General features: G+C 47.9%; 1 protein-coding gene across 4 annotated transcripts; it reads right to left on the bottom strand.

Annotated features, from left to right (window-relative positions):
• Positions 1-10,391, bottom strand: LOC135812042 (uncharacterized). 4 transcript variants are annotated; one of them, XM_065325357.1, is made up of 7 exons: positions 10,150-10,383; positions 5,950-6,053; positions 4,981-5,166; positions 3,884-3,910; positions 3,045-3,264; positions 2,187-2,465; positions 1-1,132 (listed from the first exon to the last, which is right to left on the bottom strand). In XM_065325357.1, exons 3-6 carry the CDS (start codon positions 5,120-5,122, stop codon positions 2,207-2,209), a joined length of 648 nt encoding a protein of 215 aa, XP_065181429.1. In that variant the 5' UTR covers positions 5,123-5,166; positions 5,950-6,053; positions 10,150-10,383; the 3' UTR covers positions 1-1,132; positions 2,187-2,206. The 4 variants fall into 4 exon arrangements, with proteins under 4 accessions (XP_065181429.1, XP_065181427.1, XP_065181426.1 ...); XM_065325355.1 differs by having other exon boundaries at positions 3,884-3,913; positions 5,950-6,019; positions 10,150-10,382; XM_065325354.1 differs by having other exon boundaries at positions 3,884-3,913; positions 10,150-10,382.
• Positions 10,392-20,591: the final 10,200 nt, after the last annotated feature.

Here is a 20,591-nt window from a genome sequence, read left to right on the forward strand (position 1 = left end):
TGCAATGCACAAAATATATAATTTTGAAAATCTGATGATAAAATTGAAAAACAATGCACCGGCACCTTTGCTAGTGCTAAAGCGGTTAAGAAATTGGCAATGCAGAGAATAGAACAAACAGCAACTTGCCTCGTACTATGAAAGGCGCAGCAGATCCATTCAAAGTTCATCACTAAGAAAAGAGCAAAAGGGAGTACATGTACTTCTCGAGCTGCAAGGAAACCGAAACTAGGGACTGCTCAGAATCGGTCACAAAACATGGCATGGAAGCATACAATACGGTCATTTATTTTTTGAAAGAAAAAAAAAGCATACAGTCTGCTAAACTAGGTAACTTGGCCCCAAGAAACGAGCAATACCAACTCTACAGTTGTTTGCGCAAGATGAGGTAAGCGCATGTACGAAGCAAGTTGAAAAGCTTAAGGAAAAACGGAAAGAGCTAAAAACAAAAACAAGGACACGGGATCAATTGCGGAGGGAGAGAATACAACACTAATTCGTCCTATATTTTTCTTTTGCTGAGGAAGGGTGTTGGCTAGCAGTTGGTGACCAGGGATGCATGCAAGTGGACGGGTGACAACTAAGACTAATCATGATGAATTGTGTAATGCGGGCATGACCAATATTTAATACACGAGCAAAGGGCATTTTTTAAGGATTTTGCATTTGATACCAAAAAGTAGGAGAGCGGCATGCAGGTGTGTGTCGAACTACGTGCCGATTGAGCATCCCCTGGCGAAGAATTTGCACAGGTACTTCGGAAGTTGCGACGCTCAATTATGCACAGCAACATTAACAGTGGGGAGAATTGCACGTAACACGCGCGTGGATGGGTGTTTGTGGCCGCATGCGAGTGTATGCGCGTGCGCGCACATGTGTGTTCGTGCATGTTTATGTGTGCGCGTGCGTGTGTGTGTGTGTTCGAGGGTGTGTGGGTGGGTGCGGGCAGGCGTGTGTGTGTTCCTGTGTGTGTGTTTGTGTGCGCGTGCGTAAGCTGATAGTCGTGATGCACAGACACAGGGCAGCATGGCGATACCAGTAAACATTGCAGTTACGATGAAGAAGTCTTGTACAGGTGAGCACGTCAGCGAGAAGAACCGTGGTCTAGTTTATGACATGCTTGCCCGAGGCCCTGGAGTACGGGAAAGTGGATTGGAAGAGAGAAAGAAACACCGAAAGACAGACAGAATGAGATAGTAGGAGTGGTGCTGACGAAGAACAAGGCCGAAGATGACAACATGCACTGAACCTGTCACTTGACATCTTCTCACAACATTGCCTTGTCTCTGTCAAACAAGCAAGTCAAATCCGTGTAAAGCTAGAGATGTGTATACAAATCACCTGATCGAACGCCCACTTTCACAGAAACCGGGTGATTGCGCCCTACTACATTGGGATTTTTATGGAAAATGTCACTAAAAGAGGCATTTTCTTTTTCTAAATACATGGGTGACCGCGGTTTGCCCTTATGTTGTAGTCTCTTGGACGCTGAGTCAACTGGGTTTGGTCCGAGAAGGCTGGGATGCAGCGTTCGGCCAGTATTCTCAATCGAACACGGTTGAGTAAGCGGTCACGTGCTCATGTGTATACGAGTCACCTGGTAACCATGCCTGCAGGCTACACGTTTCGCACCAAGGTTCAACTCGATTGACAGGAAAGCGCCCTAACAATCTTCACGTGTTAGCCTGCAGAGATGGTGACCAGGTGACTGGTGCACGCCTGAAAAAATAAATGCCGCATTTAGTGGCATTTTGCGAAAAAATCCCCATCTACTGTCGTGGACATGGAAATCTGGTCGCACGTCTAGCGGCCCCAGGGAGCTAACCATGCAGCCCGCCGTGGATAGCGGAACATGCATTGTGCGCTGCAGCGAGCTGGTCGCATCGGATCAACATGACTCTGTGCACTGCACGCAGCGTTCTGAATGCACTGAGGGCGCCGACCCCGGGCAGTCGACTGGATTTCCATGCCCAGTACAGTATTAGGGCACAGTCACCCAGTTTCGGTGGAAGTGGTGAGTTTGATTAGGAATAAAGGAGGAAGGGAATGTCTCCGCTTCCCCGGTCCAAGGCATTTCGACTCGGCACCCTGAAGACTACGAGTACTGAGATTTTTATTCTGAACCATACTTTCCCTATTGTCCTTTGCATGTACAAGTAGTGCGGGTTTGTAGGAAGTGTACTTACACATCAATGCTGTTGGGATCTCAAATCCATGTGCTCCCCTCATGCACACCTAGTATCATGGAGTAATCAACTCTGCTCCTTGTCGGTGTGTCCGAAGCACGGGAAGCATCACATCGGGGCAACAACTCCACCTGGCAGTATTGGATCGTTCGTTCCGGAGTCGGCGTAGTGTCATCCACTGCACAGTTGTCTGCTGGCGAACTGCTGGCTGCTGGTGGACTAGTGGCTGCTGGCGGACTGCTGCTTGCCACATTGGCTTCCAGAGGTTCCAAAGGTTCCCTGTTGAAGTAGAATTGATGACATCATCAATAAGTTCGATGGTCTTGCACTTAATAATGAATTGTAATTCTGACCTTTGTCATATACAACCGTTCTGCTCTATCAATTGTTCTAAGTACCTTCTACTCGCCGCGCATTTCAAGCCCACGTGGGTCTGCTTTCTGTGCTCTAGATTTAGCTGGGCCTGTGGAGAATAGCCAGCACTGTTCTTCAGATGTTATCACTGCATGTTCTATGAACAGATATGCCACTAAGCCAAACTACGGCATTGGGAAACCAATGCAACTGTGTTTACCTGGAATACCTTTTGTACGTTAAGTGTGTGGAAATTTCTGCGAGCGGACACGACCTTCACACAAAAACCTGCTTCAAAAAGGGTGTCCCAACTTCACTAAGGTTCTCACACTGTGGACACTTTGTTGCACTCCGCCATACGATTATCATTTTCCCTGTCTGTGAAATCAAGGTGCGATGCTCTTGCGAGACGGAGCACTCTCGCAGTACTTTACCGAACAGATCAAGGGAAAAGAGTACACATGCCACCCTGATATAAACTAGGAATCAATAAGAAGTTCCTACCTGCAATGCCTCCTCAGTGCAAAGATGAAGACGATTGACAGGGCAAATACCACGACACCGAATGCAATCCCAACGCCAATAACGGTTGCAGACTGCACGCCTTCCTCTGCAGAATCATCAGTCGTTGAAGAATATGCGGGTGAGGCAGAGCGCACCGTCACGCTTGACATCGCTGTCTCTTGTGCAATCTGGATCGCTGATGTTGCTGATTGAGGCATTGCTGTGACGGTTGATGTAGTTGTGTAGGAACCGCATGTTTTTAGGGCAACAAAATGGCAAACAAAAATGAGGAATTCAGTAGCAGCGGTCGAGCATCAAGTTACAGTCAACTTGGCTGATAACGACTGCGGATATAACGACAATTCGCGAACAACGACAGAATTTCTATGCCCAGAACAAAGTCCATTCTACCTGTAGACATGTAATGAAACTCCGGGTATAACGGCACTTCGCGAATAAGGACACTTTTCTGATGCCCGGCCGAGTGTGGTTATACGCAAAGTTGACTGTACTTCTGACATGCTGAGTGGTGTGGTACAGACATACTGGTCGTATAATAGAGTACACACCGAGACTACCATGAAAGACACCCACATCTTTGCACTGCTATTCGTATACAGACTGCACATCCAGCCTACCATGAAAGACACCTGCATGTTTGCCCGACTAGAACAAATCCTTTCTAGTACATTCTGCAGAAAGGTGTTGTCACTGATCTAATGTTCATTTCTGCACCGGTAGATGCAACACAGTGGTCATACAGTGTTTTCAGAACCCATTGCAGTGCTTGATGCACTCACTGAAAGTGCAAGGCAAAGAGAAACAGAAATAGAACGTACCGTCAGTATCAGGACTTGTAGAAGAGACTTCTAAATAGAACACAGCACATAACACGCACACAGATACCAACAGACAAGCACATGTATTATAGACATCTGAAGTGCACATAGACAGTCCCATACATGAGTGTGCACTCAAACTACGCCAGTGGCATTAGTGTTCACCGCCTAGCTCACTCCTAGTTCACATTCGACTGGGCGAGACGGGACGCGACGCAATGATCGACGGGAAGCGACTGGACGGTCTGACGACATGGAACGTGAATACCCGGAACGGGAACACAACCGTACCATCGGGAAGCTATGTGAAAAGTTGAATCGATTCAACTTTCCATACAGTAGACGGGAACGCAAGCATACAAAACGGCTGCAATTCGAGTGTGAACAGGAGACGTCGTCGTGCGCCGACAACTCCCGATTCGTACAAGAGGAGATTTTTAGCATTGTGAACATTTCGCTTTCCACGATAACTCACAGAATGGCTAGCACGGCTTGAGTTGAAATTTTTCAAGATAATATCTCAGGTTACTTCATTGGATTTAGAGACAGTTCAGGAGCGTGACAGAGGAACTGTTCTATCATTTCCTGGGGCTAATATTTGAATGCCACAACTTTCAGGGCTACCTTTTTTTGGTTTTGATGAAAAACTGGTATTGTGAACTCGATTCCGCTTCATTCAAGGAGAAATAATCAATTTTAATAGAAGTCCCGAAAACAAGAAATTAGGTCCGAAAGTCACCCCGTCACGGACCATGTCTTATGACTCGCGCCGTTCGACGTTGAACATCGCAACGACTGCTGCACGTCGTGTCGTTCGAATCGTACAGGATTTTACAGCTCACCCCAGGCGTCCCAACAGGCGCTTACGTCCCGTACCGTCATCGTTGCGTCGAATGTGAACTAGGCTTAAGCACCAAAGCCGGAACATCCAACACCAGTCAACACTTTGAGACACCAACGACCTGTCCACAATTTCACGTCCATTTGAAACCGCTGTTGTTGTACGGCAACTCAGCACACCCAGATAAAGTTCCAAAACAATTCAATTCTCCATACTCCTAAAGTCCTGAAAAAGCCCTCATATTGTACAAACTTACTTTCACATCTTGGTGGACTTGGGTGCGATACTCCGCCACTGTGGAACGTAGAGATGGTGATAGCCAGACCGTTGCTCCATACATATCCCGTTTGACATCTTATCGATACCTGCGCACCAATCGCCCTGCTGAAACCTGCCATGGGTTTGTAATTGAAGTGCGCTGATACTAGATCAGGGCACCGTTCTGGAGACAAAGGAAGCAAAAATTCAAGCCAGTTGCTCATTGGAATCAAAAACTCAGCTCCAGAATTCATACCATAAGTCATAATATAAATGAAGACGGATTTTAGTCTCCCAAATGATCAGAGGATCAGCAATTAATCTGTGGCGTGAATAAAACTTAATGACTGTACTTAGTGGAGTAGTAGTAGTAGTAGTAGTAGTAGAGTGTATTATTTGACTAGGGGAGTCCCCACATGCATGACCTTCTTCCAGGGAACCCTAGGGAAATAATTGTAGTGTATACTTCACGGTTAGAACACGATGCACACTGAGAAGTCACACAGTGACTTACCCCAGTATTGGTGCAACAAGGCATTTTAAAAATGTACAATCAGCACATCAATGATGCAGCATGTACCAGTACAATACAGATACAGTGCTGGCAAATGAAATCCAGCCTTGTGGAAATACCAGTCCCGGACTGTACAACCCCAGCAATGTGAACAGTGGACTGTGCAGTGAACCGTGACTCTACTCTATTCATGGTTGCTAGATTTCAGTTCCCACCACCTTGTTGTAATACTCAGCAGCTACATTTCACACAGAAGCATTCTTTAGGTCAGTACATTTAGGTTTTGATCAGCAAGACCATCATTATATCCCTTCTTTCGTCTTAAATTCAGCAGTTGAGTCAGGGCCACTGTAGTTGGTAACCATCATATTTTTTACAATGAAGCTGCGTGGAGCGCCATTCAAGATTATTTAAACATACGCAAAGTGACTCTAAATACATGTACAAACAAACCTTCTTCGACAGTGACCGAGACAGTTCTGGAGACTGGCCTAGAAGCATGACCACATCTTTTGGTCACACGCTGTGGACGCGGAGGGGTTCACCATGAACCCGTGCTTCACACACACACACACACGGACATGCACACACACACACACACACACACACACACACACACACACGGACATGCACACACACACACACGGACATGGACATGTGCAGACATGAGGACAAGCGCGCATGAATCAGCACACACGAAAGGATGTCAGGCTGCATTTAGTTGGGTACGTGGAGTGCTGGATTCCAACAATTGGTGCAACATGCAATGTCCTGTGACTCAGCCAATGCGTCGCAACGCGAAAAGACTCTGTGTGTGTTTGTGTGTGTGTGTGTGTGTGTGCGTGTGTGTGTGTGTGTGCGCGCGCGCGTGTGTGTGTGCGAGTGCGTCCATGGATACGTATGTCTGCATACGTGCGTGCATGTGTGTGTGTGTGTGTGTGTGTGTGTGTGTGTGTGTGTGTGTGTGTGTGTGTGTGTGTGTGTGTGTGTGTGTGTGTGTGTGTGTGTGTGTGTGTGTGTGTGTGATGTGTGTGATGGTATTTTCTGTATGTGTGCCGGCTTTGGTTCTACATGCAGGACTTTGCTTGGGTTAGTGCTGCATTGAAACTAGAGGTGAAACTATTAGAGATTTGTTCTGTTGGTTATCATACCCAAGAAGTTTATCATATCTCTATAATACGCACTGTTTATTTCTTTTGCTTGATTTGCATCAGGAGATCCCCTCGACAGGCCATCGCCTGTCGATTATTATTATAAACATTCGGTTATGAACGAGAGGGCTTGAAAGCGCAGGATTCATTGCAGGGCTGCCACACTTCGAGGGAGAAAAATGTGACGGGAGTCCTGGGTTGGGTATTTTTTTTAAGGAAAATGGCTTGCTATTGGGGCCCCAGAACACATTTTTAACTGTCCACACACATGCAAGCATGCGTGGATTGTAAAGCTACATGTACATGTACATGTACAATGACTGGCGAAACGTGACCTGGAAGTGCAGAATGGCCAACTGGACTGAAAAGCGCTCAAAATATAATAGTCGGTTGTCCCTCTTTGGGAACAAAATCGGTCGGTTTGTCCTACAGGCGATCAAAAATCGGACGATTTCCGAAATATCGGAGCAAGTGGCAACCCTGCATTGCCATGCATTGTTTTCACAGTTTGCTGATCTCTCTCGCAGTCGTTCACGATGTGGCGGCCGACGAATCAAGATCACAGAAGAGATCGCAGAGAAGTTGATCGAAATATATGTCGTATCCCTACGACGTTCTTCTGTACGCCTGGCAGTGCACCTCGTATGCTTCCCGTACACCTTCCATTCATGGACTTGTGTCCGGATGCTCTGATGTAGGACGCTTGTTTTCGCAGTTCTCGCTTTCACGCACTGCAGCCCATTTGGGACTATGAACTCGAACCAGGCACCTTGCTCGCGAGGATCCCTGGTTCGAGTCCTGGTGGCGTGACTGATGAGTTTTTTCTTTCTTTCGTGTCTGATTTGCAAGTGTTGGCGTTCGGAGAGAAGAAGAGCAGTACAAGGCACGTGGCCTAATTTCCTGATACTTTGAAACTCTCCGTGATGTCCAAAATTTTGAAATTGCAGCTCAATCTGATCAGGGTTTTTTTTTTAATTCTTCACTCTTTCCATTATTGTGTCCTTTTTTCTGCACAGCTAAACAAGTCCGGTCAGCGTTCCCCACATCCCAGCGACTAATTTCGCGTGATGCCAGTAGTACGATACTGTGCATGTCGAGTGGTAGTTCAAATCTGAACGCTTCCTGGACATCAGTACCAGCTTTAGACATGCCATTTATCTGGACGACCAACGCTCCAAAGATGGTGCGTTCAGTTTTCACTTTCAAGCTGAACGATAAAACGATGGTGAACCACCTAAAAGATCTTGATACGTCACGTGTTACATTCAATTTAAAGTGTACAACGTGGTACAGAGAAGATTTGGACTGTAGAGCAGCAGAGTCAACTCCTCCACGCCCACAGCGTGTGGAAGAAAGATGTCGTCAAGCTTCTCGGCCAGTCTCCAGAACTGTCTCGGTCACGGTTGCAGAAGGTTTGTTTTTTACATGTATTTAGAGTCACTTTGCGTATGTTTAAAATAATCTTGAATGGCACAGATCAACAAGTCAGGTCAGCGATCCCCACATCCCAGCGACTAATTTCGCGTGATGCCAGTAGTACGATACCGCGCATGTCGAGTGGTAGTTCAAATCTGAACGCTTCCTGGACATCAACACCAGCACTTGACATGAAGCAGGATCAACCCCTCCGCGTCCACAGCGTGTGGCCGAAAGATGTGGTCAGGCTTCTGGGCCACTATCCAGAACTGTCTTTTGTTCTGGGCATGGAAATTCTGTCGTTGTTCACGAAGTTAAATCCGCAGTCGTTATTAGCCAAGTTGACTGTAACTTGATGCTCGACCGCTGCTACTGAATTCCTCTTTTTTGTTTGCCATTTTGTTGCTCTAAAAACATGCGGTTCCTACACAACTACATCAACAGTCACCACAACGCCTAAATCAGCAACATCAGCGATGTAGACTGCAGACTTGACAGCGATGTCAAGCGTGACGGTGAGCTCTGCCTCACCCGCATATTCTTCAACGACTGATGATTCTGCAGAGGAAGGCTTGCAGCTTGGAACAGCTATTGGAATTGGAAGTGTATGTAGTGTCGTCGTATTTGCCCTGTCAATCATCTTCATCATCAGACTGCAGACTTGACAGCGATGTCAAGGGTGACGGTGCGCTCTGTATTACCTGCATCAAAGTATTCTTCAACTAAAAAAAAGGTTTGGACGACGAACGCTCCGAAGATAGTGCATTCCACTTTCACCTTCCAGTTGAATGATCAAACGATTGTGAACGACCTAAGTGATCTTGATACATCACGTGTTAACGTCAATGTGACGTGTACAACGTGGTACACGGAAGGCTTCGAATGCATTTCAACAGGATGTTACCCGCAGCACAGTCAGCTGGTCGCGAGTATCAAGCAGCACGAAGACCAGGATTGCGCTTTGCCTAGTGAGCACGACGTAGTACACGATTCTGTACTATCTCCTGTTTGCAAGGAACAAGGAGAACAGGCGGCGGCTTGGATTTACTTCGGAAGTACGACTCGTGCGCTGGCGGAGAACAGTGAGCTGCCGTCATTACCGATCGAACTGGTTGGTGTCGGAGATCTCTCATCATGATCAGCCTGATCCCAGCTCCCATCGACAGCGTCTTCTGGATTTGGTTCGCAACTTGCCAGGTCTGCAGAAGACGGCATCGGCAACATCAACATTGGCGTGTTTGTGACTTGCCCTCCGTGTCGGCAATGGCCAAAGCCGTGCTGGTGACTTGACGTCCTTGTCGGCCAAAGCCGTGCTGGTGACTTGACGTCCTTCTCGGCCAAAGCCGTGTGAAGAAGAGGGGTAGGTTTGCCAAATCGAAGTGTGCATATGCCATCCGCTCAAGGCAAGGATAAGAGGCTGACTGTAAACCAAATTTCATCTAATTCGTGTGAAAATGTATGTTGCTACTGTCGCGGACATGGAAATCCAGTCGATTGACCCGGGCCGGCGCCCTCAGCGCGTACAGAACGTAGCATGCAGTGCACATGTTGATCCGATGCGACCAGCAGCATGCAGTGCATGATAAAACGTGCTACGGCTGCATGGCCAGCGCCCTGGGGCCGCTAGACGTGCGACCGGATTTCCATGTCCACGACAGTAGGTGGCGGCTATGCAGTAGTTTGATCATGTTTTGAGCCGATTTCACATTTGATCGCCAGAGAAAAATGGCTATAACTTTCGAATGCCTGGACCAATTTTGATAAAAAGAAATTGGTACCATTGGATTTCTTATTACCTGGGTGACATTGTCCAAGAACAAGCTAGCTTGAATTATGAATTTGAATTATATCTTGGAATCCCTACTGGTGTTTAGAAGTTTTTTCCGCGTCATTTTGGCGGTCAAATTTTCAGGATTCCACGTGTTCATTCTACACTCAATAACTAAATTACCTCGCGCAAACATGAACGACCGTACTCACGGGTAAACAAAACCAAAACAATCACTGATTCAGTCCAACATAGGTTCGTGCTAACGCCACGCTAACTGAAATCTCAACTGAACTAACCTATATCGCTCTCGCTTACCCTGACTCGAGGTGTGCTTCGCAAATCTGGGAAGATAGGAAATCTCTTTCACGTCGTCCTGAACTTGCTCAAGCTGAAGGGACAATGAGCGTACCCCAGGAAGAAGTACGGCCAGGAATCAACTGCAGGAGAACTATCTTCGAAAGCGAGACAAATGTCTTCTCGCCAGAATACACTGAGCCAACGCCGGCAACTGAGTTCATGAAGCAAAAAAATTAATAGTGTTCTGTGTTTCTTGAGACGCAAACAGCACACAAACGCTGCCTATGCCATGGCATACTTGCACTGTTTTCTTTTGTGGTCGCAGTCATGGAGCGGTCCGTCTAGGCGATGCATGCAGCAGCATGCAAGTGCAGGAAAGCATTCGCCCAAACAGTATTTGGCAGTAACTCTCTGAGTATGACAGCCACAGAACTCGTCAGCATGAGACGCCCGGGGAGTCGTATAAAGTCGACTCCCTGGAGACTACTAACTACTGCACTGCAGTACTGTAGCGGACATGGAAATCCAGTTGATTGACCCGGGCCGGCGCACTCAGCGCGTCTACGGAAAGCTGCGCGCAGTTCACAGTAAGACTGTAAGACTAAGTGTAGTCGAGTCATGTTGATCCGATGCGACCAGCGTGCTTCAGCGCACAATGCATGTGTTTACCGCTTATCCGCGACTGCATGGCCAGCGCCCTGGCCTGGGGCCGCTAGACGTGCGACCGGATTTCCATGTCCACGACAGTAGTACAACTACGCACGGTAACTAACTACAGTGCTGGCAACTGAAATCCGACCCCCTTGGATTTCAGTTGCCAGCACTGTACTTTTGAGTTTTGTCGCACGCGACTAGCCTGTCAACATCTCGCGAGACTCCTCAATCCTCATGTCATGATCGTTCGAGCTGCAGCAAAATTAATACGGAGCACGACTGGACAAGCGCGAACTAAATTATTGTGTTTTCAATTACATGTATATAGGCTATTCAGACTACGGCCAAATGTGACCACGTTTCTACGATAGGGATTAGGGAGGGCCCCAATATGCTCCAAAATTTCGCATATTATGCTTTTCGCATATTGGCCATTTGCTTCAAAATATGCTTCGAAATCACACAAAAGTAGAATAATATTGCTCGAAAATTCTTCTCAATCTCTAAAAAGGAGTTTGGATGGTGGTGGTCTATATGGGGTTTGTATGAGGTTGATATGCCCAGTATAAACCGCCGGCATGATGGGCAAGTTGGCTGGAAGTTTGTATGAAAGGTCAGCATAAGCTTGATTACCAGAACTGATATCAGTGTAATTATGCGAATTCTTTGCTCCTTGTAGCAAAATATGCTACATTTGGTACGATACGCTACATTTGCTACTTTATGCGACCTTGGGACTTGAGTCGCGGACACTCTCTTCCCGGGTAGGCTCCGGCGGATTATGCTCGCGAAATCATGGAATTATGCTTTCATGGATTCTCGGATTATGCTCGCAAAATCCTCTTAGCCCCATCCCTCACACAAACAAGTCAATAGCGAGGCATCTTTGGATTGAGGAGTGCTGGTTTCGAAACAACTGGTTTGAAGCTCAAAGTAGAGCTGGTGTTAGCTCAGAGCAGAGCTGGTGTTAGCTCAAAGTAGAGCTGCTGTTAGCTCAAAGTAGAGCTGCGGTTAGCTCAAAGTAGAGCTGCGGTTAGCTCAAAGTAGAGCTGCTGTTAGCTCAAAGTAGAGCTGCGATTAGCTCAAAGTAGAGCTGCCGTTAGCTCAAAGTAGAGCTGCTGTTAGCTCAAAGTAGAGCTGCTGTTAGCTCAAGGTAGAGCTGCTGTTAGCTCAAAGTAGAGCTGCTGTTAGCTCAAAGTAGAGCTGCGGTTAGCTCAAAGTAGAGCTGCTGTTAGCTCAAAGTAGAGCTGCTGTTAGCTCAAAGTAGAGCTGCGGTTAGCTCAAAGTAGAGCTGCTGTTAGCTCAAAGTAGAGCTGCTGTTAGCTCAAAGTAGAGCTGCTGTTAGCTCAAAGTAGAGCTGCTGTTAGCTCAACGTAGAGCTGCAATGCTAAATGGATGTAATATAGCGCAAGGCAGAGCCGCAGCAAATAGCTAGATAACACCAGTTGTGAGAGTGGACCCGGTTAGTGGGTACGATAATATTATGATGGTGTGAATAAGTTGGATAGGGAGGGATGGTGGGAAAAGAAACACTGCTGAAGCACGATCCGTTGTCTGGAAGAGCACAACAGGGCAAGCAAGGTTTGTTTTTCTTTTCCGCAAAAATGGGCTGGTGCCATTTGTGATTACGCAGCAAAACAAAGCGCATGACGTCAGTCTTGAATGCAGTACAAAGCAATGCAGTGCAGTGTGTGCGCTAGTTCGGATTGTTGCTAACAAGTACTAGCACAGCTAGTACACCATTAGCCCCATCCCTCACACAAACAAGTCAATAGCGAGGCATCTTTGGATTGAGGAGTGCTGGTTTCGAAACAACTGGTTTGAAGCTCAAAGTAGAGCTGGTGTTAGCTCAGAGCAGAGCTGGTGTTAGCTCAAAGTAGAGCTGCTGTTAGCTCAAAGTAGAGCTGCGGTTAGCTCAAAGTAGAGCTGCGGTTAGCTCAAAGTAGAGCTGCTGTTAGCTCAAAGTAGAGCTGCGATTAGCTCAAAGTAGAGCTGCTGTTAGCTCAAAGTAGAGCTGCTGTTAGCTCAAAGTAGAGCTGCTGTTAGCTCAAGGTAGAGCTGCTGTTAGCTCAAAGTAGAGCTGCTGTTAGCTCAAAGTAGAGCTGCGGTTAGCTCAAAGTAGAGCTGCTGTTAGCTCAAAGTAGAGCTGCTGTTAGCTCAAAGTAGAGCTGCTGTTAGCTCAAAGTAGAGCTGCTGTTAGCTCAAAGTAGAGCTGCTGTTAGCTCAAAGTAGAGCTGCTGTTAGCTCAAAGTAGAGCTGCTGTTAGCTCAACGTAGAGCTGCAATGCTAAATGGATGTAATATAGCGCAAGGCAGAGCCGCAGCAAATAGCTAGATAACACCAGTTGTGAGAGTGGACCCATGAAACCAGCACTCCGTTAGCTAAGCACTATTGACGCACAGCAAGGGTCAATTAATGTCAGCACCGGCAAGCATTGCGCAGCTAGAGTTCAGTAGCTCATTACTCACCCGAGTTGGGGATCATGGCATCCATGGCACGGCAGCAAGCCGGGATGATAGCTGGCGCTATGCGCTTGTTGTAGTCTGGATGTAGCGTAGACACGCATCGCTCTTTCCACTGACCTGCCACTCGGAAGAAGGAGTCGGGGGCACTAGCCATAGCAGCAGTGGTGGCTGCACCAATGTGGACCGAATGCCCGGAGTAGTTCGACTGGGATGGTACACCGGCCGCAGAGACAAGAGACCATACTGTTACTGTGAATGACTGCCTGGTCAGCCGCTGTCTGTTCGAGAGTACGAACAAGAGTTGCTCCGGTCCCTCGCGACGAGTGACAGATGGGTAGCTAACAATGGCACGGACCGGGCAGTACGGCGGTACAGACGGGCCAATGTCACTAGTAACGCCTTTACCGAATGGGTCCGTCTTGGATGAAAGCAGGAAGAGTTGCAGGCGTCCGTCACCAGGGGAGCTAGTGCAGCCCCGTGTGATGCCATTAGTGAATTCAGCGCACCGAAGAAATACAAAGAAGCAGCATGGCGGCTTGGCAGAACAGCTTGTCATGGCCATTCAGGATACTACTTTTCCAGCGTGCATCCGTCAGGTGTCGTAGGATTGGCATAGTTATAGGAAGACGAGGGGTGAGTGCAGCCGTACCATGGCATCGCTGGATGCCCTTCAACACCCTCTTTAGAAGCCACGCATCTACTAAGGGGCCAGCAAACCCATTCTCAAGGTGGGCTTTATGCACCGCACTCGCATACACAGATACAGTTCAGGGCACGCTGATCATAGTTCACGCATGAATGTGTGTCCAGGAACGATGACTCGGGCAGCAAAAGTGAGCTTCCCCAGGAGGGACTCGAGTTGACGCTGGCCGATGCTGCGCTCGCTGATAGTAGCCATGAGTGGCGCACGGATCTCGGACAGCTTGTCCTCTGGTAGCCGAGCTTCGTGGCGCTCGCAGTCTAGGACAATACCAAGGAAGGTCAATGATGGTGATGGCCCTTCGAGCTGGGATGGAGCAAAGAGGAGTGCCGAGATATGTGAACGCCCGGAGGGGGATGGTGAGTTGCTGGTTGGCTGCAGCCAAACCAGTGGAGATATCGAGCAAGTCATCGAGGTAGTGAAGCCGGTGATCTATAGCAAACTCGTGCTGCATGATCCAGTTGACTGCTGTGGCTACTGAGTCAAAGACGGCTGGGCTGGAGCGGAGGCCGGAAGGCAGAAAGCGCTCGTAGTAGTAGGAGCCTTCCCAGCGAAGTCCTGACGGCGGACTGGGATCTGCCGAAATGCACTGCGTACATCGAGCTTGGACAACTACACAGGCTGTGGGCATGACATGATGATGTTGATCGCGTTGTCAATGCTCGCGTAGTGCAGAGAGAGCGGCTCGGCAGGAATGCTGTCGTTCGCGCCGGTGCCTTCCGGACTAGACAGATGGTGGATCATTCGCGGCTTGCCGTTCTTTTTGGGGATGGCACCAATACCAGAGCGCATGAACTGAAATGGAGGTGACGGAAATGGGCCTGTGGTCTCGCTGCGGGCGCAGGAAGCAGCTAATTGCTCGGATATAAATGCCGAGTGAGTGAAAGCCAATGGTAGATTATTAGAGAAAACCGAAATGTCGTGTTGGCCGGCAGATCCGAGAGTAAAGCCACGGCGCAGGCCATGGAGAACATACGCAACACATGATTGATCTGAGTGGTTACGTAACAGGCGGGCAAAGTGGTCAGCTAGCAGTGTGGTGTTTGCAGAGTGTATAGGAAAGAAGCTACGTACCGAGTCAAGCGATTCAGTAGCCATTCTGCTAGGAGCGGCGGGGTGGCCAATTGGCTCCGCGCTGCCGCTGGTTGCACATGATGCATGGGTGGTCCTTGCCACTGGCTGCAGGTGTGGGAGAAGCGGCACGGCGACGAAGAACAGCGACCTCCATTGAAGTTGCGGCAGATTTCTTGGCCGTCGCTGGTATGGTTGCGACCACTGGAGGCAAATGCTGCTGGCTTCGGGACGAAAAGGACACAAACCGCCCCTGGATGGACCGTCTTACATTGAGCGCATTTTGGGTGTGCATGGCCTGTGACAGCTATCTGCCATAGGTTCACGTCGATGGTGTCCAACCTCTTCGTGCCTGGTTACTGGGCCACGAGCATCCGCAGCTGGCGGTCGTACTCTAGCCACGCGCTTGGGAAGAACTGGCAGTTAGCAGTCAGGATCAACTGCTGGTACGCAATCAGTTCAGCAGTGCGGTGTAGGGCAGCAGCCGTGATAACAGACATGTATGTGGTCCATGCCTCGAGCCGGGTAGCTACATGTGTAATTATCATGAACCTTGCGACGCACCTGCTTCGCGTCATCCGACTCAACGATATTTTAGCTGGCTATCGTTATTCGGGCTGTGCACCAGCCGGAATGTTGGGCCGGAAGTGTGCAAGAATTTCAGGCAACAAACTTGAAAAATCTACGAACTCCCCTCGCAAGATACGTTCTTGCACAGCCTTGGGCACAGCTGGTGCAGGTGGCTGATCGGGTGGGTTACAGGAGCTTGGCCTGGCGTAGTGGCGGCAGCTGCCGCATTGCCTTGGCCTTGGGTGAGGAGCGGCGCCGAGAGTGAATGCTCTCCGATAATAATAAAATGGCAGCCGACAAAGCCGACTACACCTCGTCCCGTACGGGAGCGCAGAGATCCGTTGAGCCCGCGTCACCTGAGCTGGCGGAGGAGGCATTGGTGCACGTCGGGCTTCTGGGCTCGCGAGCCATGTCCGCACTGTCATGTTGCTGGTTCTCCTGGCCGGAGCAGACCTCACTACCAAGGGCTAGTTGTGCCAGCAAACGGTCCTGTAAAATACTTTTACTAAGTTTCCTTTCGGATTCAAGCCGCGCTGAGAAGGCTCGCCGCGGAGGGCTTGGCAAGGCATTGCCTTGACAGTGTCGACAGTAAGGTCAGACATACTGAAGAAATACAGTGTCGAGGTGACACTCGGGCTGGCAGCAAAGCTACGAAAGGAAAAGAAACACTGCTGAAGCACGATCCGTTGTCTGGAAGAGCACAACAGGGCAAGCAAGGTTTGTTTTTCTTTTCCGCAAAAATGAGCTGGTGCCATTTGTGATTACGCAGCAAAACAAAGCGCATGACGTCAGTCTTGAATGCAGTACAAAGCAATGCAGTGCAGTGTGTGCGCTAGTTCGGATTGTTGCTAACAAGTACTAGCACAGCTAGTACACCAATATTCTGCTTTGGCACGCGGGGATACATATTCACTTTGTTGTACTTATGGAGCCCCAAAGTTGGGAAAATTGTGACTTTTTCGTACTTGCAAGTGGCCATAAGTACAACAAAATGTTACACGAGTATCCCCATACCAAGGTGTCATGCACGATACATGTAGAGATCAACATGGAAAAGGGAAAATATTACTTCTATAAATTCATTAGTTGACTTCTTTTGTACATCAGTAAAAAAAAATTTCATTGCCGAATTAGTTTGATTTACCTTTGAATATTCAGTTATCATGTTCAACTCTCTTCATAATCGTCATACCCGTCCAACTGATGTCACCCTCACCCTGCGAATAAGCTCATCTCTCCCGTAGCTCCACCTCTCCTTCCATCATGACCGAACATCAACTATACCTCAATTTATTATTATTATTAGAGCAAAATCCATAGCCTTCACAGTCATGGCTGCTAAAATCCAGAGCCAGGTTAGGACTTCGTAACCTGCATTATTACATGTACGCGGACTACCCCTCACTATCTCGTCCGCCCCAGGATACCTGATAAAGGCGGATTCACTCAGCATCTTCTGCTACATGTACTGTATCAGTGTGAGAAAGAACAGTTTGAAGAAGGCGAGTTCGAGCACACAATAATTTATCAGTGCCATGATTAGAATACCATTCAGGGCATCGTTCTGATTCTGGGTGGCACCGCGGCAACAGCGCTCCGACAATTGTCGGTATGGAAGCCAAAATTAATGATGGTGGACTGGGTGTATGGCTTGAAGCACAGCTAGTGGGATGGAGTCAAAATGTACATCATATTGTGGAGGTCTGTTCAGATCATAATGCAAGATGGTTCTTTCTTAGAATTCCAGATACCTTGTGGTCATATGCTGAACTCCATGCACAAAACAGGAACAAATCTACTTCGTTTCTTCTCCACAATTCTCAAATACAGCTCGTTGGCTAGCACTACATAGAGTAGCCGACCGCAGTAGAGTATTCAAAGCAGACAAATCGACAATACGCCTATCACTAGTCCATTCCTGTTCCTGATCGGTGTCTGACTCGCCATCTGAAGCGCTGTCATTTTCTTCAGCAAATGGCAGTTCATTCCATTTCTTCAGCGATTGATCAATTTTTGCTAATTCACACAATTCCTCTACTGGCTCGTCTAGGCATGAAGCTATCAGCGACTTTAGAGGGGTCTTTTGACCACTGCGACTGGTTGCGACGAAACGATCGTCTTTTCTTCCATCCTCTGACGGTACTTGTATGTCAGCGAAATCGAAACCAGAAAGAAAGAAAAATTCAAAATGATTTTCACAACGACGCGAGGAGCTAGTGCCTGGGCCTCGAGGAACAGCGGAGGTGTTAGGAGGCTGTGTTTGTCCCTCACACGGCGATTCAGAAACCACACCTACTAGTGAAACAAAGAACACACGCAAATGCAAAACACCACGACACAATTTACTTCCCTCCCTTTACTTCCACAAACCCGTCGCTGAAGCGATAATAGCGAACAAACTTGTGCTAGTAAATACACCATTCAACAGCTTTCAAGGCTGATGAATTGACCACCCCAAAGTATTTAAAAAACGCAAGTTATGTGTTGTAAAACGGACTATAATTATTGTGGATCAAATTGCCAACACGCATCCCCTTTCCACTGTGAAATTTGAACTGGACATGGTACAGTGTCACTGTGCATGCACATCCATTATACATACACACCTGCATTGATACGTGTACTTATGCTAAGCCCAGTGATTAGTTCTACGCAGTTCTACACAGCTGGCGTTCACATAATGAAGGAGACAGAATCACTGTCAATTTTACGTCATCCCACCCAGTGTAGTAAAGTAATAAAATTATACTTCTAACTCAGTCAATGTTTTCCCTATCTTTTCCATTGTTTTCTCTATAATTTCATAGAAAGAACAGAAGATATACGAAGGGATGCGATGAAAATAAGAGATGGCTCAACGGGTACGTGAGCGTGAAGACGTTCCTGTGATGGGTACCTCATTCAGTTCATTCGCAGGTAACACTCCAGTCTCCAAACCCAACGTTTCCGACAGTGCTGTGTGTGCAACTCGCCAGAGCAAGCCAGAAACACACTCATCTAAACAATGTAATCCCAGTGTGAAGAAGCATCCCAGCATAATGTCGCAACCATCCAGTGAAACATCTATTAACTCCACAAGACACATCCAGTGCGAGGGGAACGCTCGTTGTCATCTTCCGTCAAAAGGACGCGGAAGGGTCCCAGTACAGTCGTCCAAGGCTGTTGTTGCTAGTGTTGGAGCATCTATTATCACGCAACGGGCATATAATGAAGATCTCCTCAAGAAAATTGCCAAAAGAGGAAAGAGGTTTGGTGGGAATATACGATTGCTCAACGTGATCGTAAAGAAGCTGCTGCCCAGGATGCCTCATTCAGATCATCCACAGGTAACACGCCAATCTCCAGACCCCACTTTTCCGACAGCGCGGTGTGTGCGCAGAGCAAGCCTGACACACACTCATCTGTAGGAAGTATTGCCAGTGTGGAGCAGCACGCCAGGTTAATGTCGCAGCCATCTAGTGGAACATCCACAACACAAACCCAGTCCAGTGAAAAATCTATTACCTCCTCGAGACAAATTCAGCCTGAGGGGAACGCTCGTTGTCATCTTCCGCCAAATGGACGCGGGAGGGTCCGAGTACAGCCGTCCAGCAAGGCTGTTGTTGGTAATAGTGGAGCATCAACTGGGAAGAAAACCAGTGTGTGTGTGGAGGATTGGCAAGGGATAGCCCGGAACAAAGAGGGTCTATAACAATGACCTCCGTCAAATCTGAAGTTAAGATGGCTGACAAGCCTGAAACTTTTATATCTCCCAAGCCTGAACCAGTGATTGTAGCAGGTACAGATGTGGACTGTTCGCCATCATTTTGCCTAGTAGGCTAGATAAAGTGAACCATAGAAGCGCGTTGCAGAGAGCGTCGTTTCCAGCCAGTGGGACACCTGCCTCCCAGACGACAAAGAAGTCCTAATCCATTTGCTTTGCAGGCTTTCAGATTGCACTAGTCGGTCTTCCGAAGAAAGTACACGCCAAGAACAAGACTTTTCAACGAGATGAGTCAAAACTCAGTCTTGTCAGGTAAGGCAGGTAGCTTAAACTACTACTACAATGATCGTTGTGAGATGAAACAGTGGCACTACGGGGACTTCGACAGCTAAATGGTTGGCATTCGTAGCGTGGCTGGTGAAGAGTGTCTGTACTGTCACTGTATGTAGATTTACTCTACTGTAGATACCGGAAAACTAGTCTCGTAGACAAATACACGCACGGATAGCACAGAAGTAATACTGGAATAACTCAACACGAAACAAGACTGTCTTCTTCTTGACTCCTTGAGTCCTTCGTTTGTGAAATTGATCTGCCAGAAGCCTAGTTTCCACAATCGACTTTTTTTACCACGTTTGACTTGTGGACCCCGAGGTCATGCAAGTCACGTACAATACAGTGACGCTTAGAATCTGCACGTGAATTGAAGCGATTACCTGTATAGCAAAGGTCAAGATCAGCACATCCCCTTACGCCTTAGCATCCCCATCACCACACACATTTCGCATTACATGCATGATGTATTCATGATGGATCTGTTTTCTGAGAGGGTGAAGTGCAGCGCGAGCTGACATAGACTGCATAACGCGCTCAAAGTCAAACTCACGTACATCTACAATAGCTTTACGTGACTCAGCCACTACACATGAGTGACCGTACCGCGCACGTACACGTGGGAGGTCAGCCGTCAGCAGAGTCCACGCTTACATAATACATGTCATGTAATAATAATAATTAGTATATAACTATTAAAATGGGGCTGTTAATTTAATAGTGTGACGTCAATGGGCCCTTGGCTACGCGTGGACACGCAGAGCACAGTGGGAAAATGGTGGCGAGACCCAGCGGGATACGGTAATCTTGATCCTCTCTACATGTACGCGCGCTCAGATTCTAAGCGTCGCAGCTCGTGAAGCCCTATCATGTGCTTCACCTACGCCTACAACCTGTAATAAAGGTGAGCGCGGGAACTAGACTTATCGCAGTTACGTTACACAAGTCAGTAGTGAAGAAGAAA

This window comes from Sycon ciliatum, chromosome 3 (assembly GCF_964019385.1).
Source record: "Sycon ciliatum chromosome 3, ocSycCili1.1, whole genome shotgun sequence".
In the NCBI taxonomy this organism is placed as follows: Eukaryota; Metazoa; Porifera; class Calcarea; order Leucosolenida; family Sycettidae; genus Sycon; species Sycon ciliatum.